We start from the raw sequence: 5,647 nt of genomic DNA on the forward strand, positions 1-5,647 counted from the left end.
GTCAGTGAAGTATAGGCCTGTATTCACCTCGATTTTGAAAATAAAAATACAACCATCAAACTGTTTCCTTGACTTTACATGTGTGTTTGCTATCCAAAATATATATTTTTAATCTTGGTGAAAACGAATGTTTGGGCATTTTGGTCAAATTATATCTCCAAACACATTTGACCTGACCATGTATATAGTACCACCCTTCAGAATATGCAGCACTCCGTGGATGTGTTATAGCATATTTAGCATGATTTTGAAAGCATAATTATTTACAAAATACGTTCCTACACTTAGTAACTACATGTGGTGCCTTTTGACACGCTCGTACACAAATATAGTTAGGCCTATCTACGCATTGCAAGCCTATGATAGGCTATGTATGATAATTCATTATTATTGTTATTTATATCATTGCTATGTGTATATATTGACACACATTTCAAAAGTAACCACGTCATTTATTTTGTCGACGCTATCTGAACTAGACACAATTAAGCAGAGTAATATATTTTCAGCATATGCTTTTCAGTCCAAAAACATAGGTTATGTGAAAGAGATAATCATGAACCTGAGAAAAGTATTTCTTTTAGCGCTGGAAACGGCCCATTCTGTGTCTTGTAGTAATTGCGCCCTGAGAGACGGTTGGCGTTCACCGCTGTTCAGCTGTTCCTCCGCGAGGCGAGCTGGGGCTTCTCTACAGCGGCCGGCCGGGGCAAAGACTGTGGGCCAGTGGCGGGCGATGACACACATGCCAATGCTGTTCCACCTGCGTCAGCTCTCATAGCACGGAAATACCATCTCGGAGAAAGCCGACGGGACCCACATGGGTGGCCAGGGAAGTGTATACCCCTTTCGTACACCTCCATCACAACGCCTGCTAATTAAGCGGCACTATCAATCCAGGTTTTCTGCGGCTGCTGCGGACAAGCGGTCATTGGCTAATGAGGCGTCAGCCTGCAGTCAGACGGAATGCAGTAACACGTTGAGGTAAATCTGAATGTATAGGCCGAGGCTATTTACTTACAAAAGCTGAAAATACTATTTATATTAGTTCTACCTTGTTTTATAAATTGGACAATATGGAAAATTGCAGTAAATAAAACAACACAAATATGATCAGTTATGAATAGCCTATAGGATATTATTTTGTACAAACTATAAGTCAACATAAATACAGGACGTAACAGTGATTTTGTCAATCATAACGGTGCCCCATGCAACATTAACACGTGCCTTGAATGGCATTGAAATTCCCGAAATGAATTACAGTACCTTGAAATTCTCTTCCTCTTAATAATTTCTTTTTGACACACAAACTTTTCTCTAAGTTGTTTTCCTATTCACTTGCAATGAGTGCTATCTTGTCTAAACCCCACTCTAACACATGTTATTTTTGAAACTTGTGTGAACAGGAAAATGTATTTGATCATGTTAAGTGGGTAGACGAGAGATTCCTCACCACGCAGCTGTAAACCAACAGAGGCGGAACTCGTCCAATGCGCACAAATCACAGAGCAGTACGTCGCACGACGCACTGGAGAACCACCGCCACTAGTAGGCCTACCGTCTGCCTGTGGAAAAAAAACGAAAAGGGCTGGGCTTAGAGAGGAATCAAACCACAACCTGGGCTGCGCCTCCATCACAAACCAGTTTGGAAGAACGTTTGTTCTAGAGGAGAGTCTAGTGCCTAACAAGTCACCAACTGTGGCTCAAAACACGGATTTCTCTGCGCGCTCAACGTTAAGGAGGCAGCCTCAGAGTTTTGTTTTGAAGTACATCTTGAGGTGCTACGGCTAATATAATTTTCTGCAAGTGTAGTTAATCGCGTTTGTTGTTCTGTATTTGTGCTGAATTTGTTTTTGTTTTGGTGTGCGCAATGATGGCCACTTACCAAAACCCCGAGGATGACGCAATGGCCCTGATGGTTCACGACACCAACATGGCGAAGGATAAGGAGCGACCCAAAGAGGAACCGGTCCAGGAAAAAGTTTCGGAGAAAACGGACCCGTCTCAAAAACCACCGTATTCGTATGTGGCTCTCATTGCCATGGCCATCCGGGAGAGCACTGAGAAGCGCCTCACGTTGTCTGGTATTTACCAGTACATCATAACCAAATTCCCTTTCTACGAGAAAAACAAGAAAGGCTGGCAAAACAGTATCCGGCACAACTTGAGTCTGAATGAATGTTTCATCAAGGTTCCTCGCGAGGGAGGCGGCGAGAGAAAAGGGAATTACTGGACCCTTGACCCGGCGTGCGAGGACATGTTCGAGAAGGGAAACTACAGAAGGAGACGTAGAATGAAACGTCCCTTCAGACCTCCACCGACCCATTTCCAGCCCGGGAAATCCCTATTCGGCGGTGATGGGTACGGCTACCTGTCCCCTCCAAAGTACCTGCAATCCAGCTTCATGAACAACTCGTGGTCGCTGGGCCAGCCGCCCACCCCGATGTCCTACACCTCCTGTCAGATGGCCAGTGGCAACGTGAGTCCCGTCAATGTGAAAGGACTGTCCGCTCCCTCCTCATACAACCCATACTCCCGGGTGCAAAGCATGGGTCTCCCCAGCATGGTGAACTCTTATAATGGCATGAGCCATCACCACCACCCGCACGCTCACCATGCCCAGCAGCTGAGCCCCGCGACCGTTGCGCCGCCCCCGGTATCCTCCAGCAACGGAGCGGGCCTGCAGTTCGCCTGCTCCCGCCAGCCTACCGAGCTCTCCATGATGCACTGTTCTTACTGGGATCACGAGAGCAAACACTCTGCGTTACACACGAGGATTGACATTTAGAGTTTACCAGAGGGCCACTTGTAAAATGGACTCTTGTGAGAGAAAGACAATAAGTCTATTCCTGTGTATTCAAACCAGAAAAATAAGTATTTTTGAAGAGACAATACTCTGACGGGCTCTTTTGATCCAAATAATGTACTGAACATTCATATGGAAAGATATACAAGTGGGGATGCTGAGAGGATTTACAAAAACTGGAAATGGTGATATTAAGAGGTCTCGACCAGGCACGAGGTAAAGCAGAACTTTTGGGGGCCATTTCGTGCGTCCACTGTTGCGTTGGACTGAAGGCAACAGTGTGTTATAAACACTGTTGTATGTTATAAACATTTGTAAAAGCCGACCAGTTCCCTATTCACGGGGATACAAATTCAAAATACAATTAATTGAAAACAAAATACACAAAACCCTCCCCCTGTCTTGGAATTCAAAACCTCACCTGAATGAGTCATAATTGAATTAGAACTACGCATTTGAACCAGTATCGTGCACTGAGCGAACTCCAGCAAGATCAGGTGAACATTTGATTATTTAGCCTGTCTTTATTTTTTTTTATTTTTTTTTTACCGTTTCACAGTTCTTAATCGGAGTGCAGGTGGAAAGAGAGAGAGAGCACCGTCAGAAGGAGCAATACCAAAGATGTGTTACTTCTGGGGTCATTGACTTTGTAGGCTTCGTGACCTTTGATAGAGATGGTTTAGTTTCCGATAACATTCAGTCCAGTGACAGATTTTTTTTTACCTTTCTTGTTTTTTATAAACGTAATTATTTTTGTCTCATACATGTTGGGACCATGTTAAATTAGCACTTTTCCCTCTTTTTCTAGTTTTGTGAATGTCTTAATAAACTTTCTTTCAAAGTAAAACATTGGTCATTAATGAATCCTTATTTGTGCGAAAACTGTATTATATAAACGTATTAGGCTTGCAATGTAGGCTTAGAACTATATAGTCCACAGATGAAGTTAACTGGAATTCTGTCCGTGAATGTTCTTCACTTAGGCCTAAACCCGAGTGTGTATGTTTTGTCTTGAAAATGCTTAATGTTAAATTCCACTTATTTAAAAAACATTGACATGTAAATCCTTTGCGTAAAACATCTGAAAATATCTAGCAGATGCGTAATAAGGCCTAATAATTTTGTACAGTATAGCTAAAGTTCAGGGAGTTGGTTGGATATTTCAGTTTTATACACTAAATATATATTCTTCCTTTCGAAAGTAGTTTTGGGAAATGCCATTTCATTATAAACTACTAGAGCTGTTGAGCTATTAGACCTTAATGATGGAATGAAAACACAGCATGGCCTACTCTGGGGACTTGCATGCATTACAAAATGAAACATTCTCTGAATGTAGACTGTTATCTGAACAGTCTACATTCATTATTAGAGTTAACAAATACGTCTATGGCATCTCATTTGTCAGCAGAGTGCAATAATGGAAGAGAGAAAATCTAAGAAAAAGTCGTGCGTGTTTAGGAAGACGTTGTGAACTTCTTAGAGGGTTTTTTGGCAGTCGTTGCTCCGAGGCCGAATTCTTAGGAGAAACAGATGCTGCAGAAGTTAAGGGTCGCCATCAAAGTCATTCCATTTAATCATTATCCCCATATGATGCAGGCTATCTAACCTACATTATGTGTTTAAGCTAATTGTGTATTCAGCTCAGTGGGCTTTTCCAAGGAGCATGAGGGTTTTTCTCTGTGTGTTTACCAACTGCTCATACATAATTGAGCAGTGGCACTTGATTATTACTATTGTGTTATTATTATTATAATAAATTATTATAATTATTATTATGTCTTGTTATTATCATTCACAATAAGGTGAATTTGGTGAACCAAGGTGAACCAAGGAGTTTAGCCATGGACGGATTCGAAATCATTTTGCCATCCACCCAAAACGTTCAGTTACACTATGGAGCTGACCTTTAACCTTTACTGCATGATTCGTATCTAAATATTGACGTGGACTGACGTGTCTTACACCTTACTTGGCCATCAGTTGGGTTGTCCAGATATTCGAAAAAATTTGCCTAAGACATTTTGGCCAAATAATTTCAACTTGAATAGCCTAGACCTTTATGGGCCTACCTGTATGAAATCTAGCAATGAAATCAATATTTGTATTCATTTTAACTAAGACAATGTCTTACATATGCGCTAAGAGAAGTGACGTGTGAGTGGGCTGAGTTGAGCGTAAAGTAATAGGTGAAACTATACTGTTTTCCTGCATATTTTGCTAAACGAACCATCAAAACTAAGATCAAACGTAGGCCTATAGGCAATATGTCGTGTCATTAGCGTTTAAAACCTACAGGCTACAAAACAATAGCATCCACCTATAGGTTTAAACGATGTTTCATGTTGATGCCTAAATTGCTATAGTCTATCAGAGAATGATGTTATAGCTTAACACACGTCTTTCCGCTGAATTAGATGGACGTGCACTTCCCAGTCAGGCCCAGGAGAGCCGTTCCGAACCCGGGGGAAGTGACGCTCTTGATAACAAAGACTTGGTGACAAGTGAAACACTTTCAATACACGTCTATTCTCAACCCTCTTCCACCTATTATCACTCTAACAACACTCAGGTTCACACACACAGCTATCGGGTGACTATTGTATGGTTTAAAACGTTTTTACAATCACAATTCTTTAGAAGGATTAATCATTTCATAATTGAATTTGCATTGTATTGATTATTATGAATATAATTCATATTACTATTGCAGCTCTGAAACCAATTCCTTTTCAACAGTTCTGCCATTATTTTACGATGGGCTGCTGATAGCACACTAGCAGAACCTTTTGATTGATCCTAGGTTGTCTCATATGGGGTCATAGGCTGGGTCATGCATTA

The 5,647-nt window shown here is 41.4% G+C and overlaps 1 protein-coding gene across 1 annotated transcript; it reads left to right on the forward strand.

The window, feature by feature from the left end:
• Nucleotides 1-674: 674 nt before the first annotated feature.
• LOC101448029 (forkhead box protein L2) lies at nt 675-3,653 on the forward strand. Its single transcript, XM_014163370.3, has one exon. It carries the CDS (start codon nt 1,871-1,873, stop codon nt 2,786-2,788), a length of 918 nt encoding a protein of 305 aa, XP_014018845.1. The 5' UTR covers nt 675-1,870; the 3' UTR covers nt 2,789-3,653.
• Nucleotides 3,654-5,647: the final 1,994 nt, after the last annotated feature.

This window comes from Salmo salar, chromosome 20 (assembly GCF_965601325.2).
Source record: "Salmo salar chromosome 20, fSalSal1, whole genome shotgun sequence".
Taxonomy (NCBI): domain Eukaryota; kingdom Metazoa; phylum Chordata; class Actinopteri; order Salmoniformes; family Salmonidae; genus Salmo; species Salmo salar.

Coding starts and splice junctions, on each gene's coding strand:
- LOC101448029 (XM_014163370.3), top strand. CDS start 1,871: ATGATGGCCACTTACCAAAACCCCGAGGATGACGCAATGGCCCTGATG.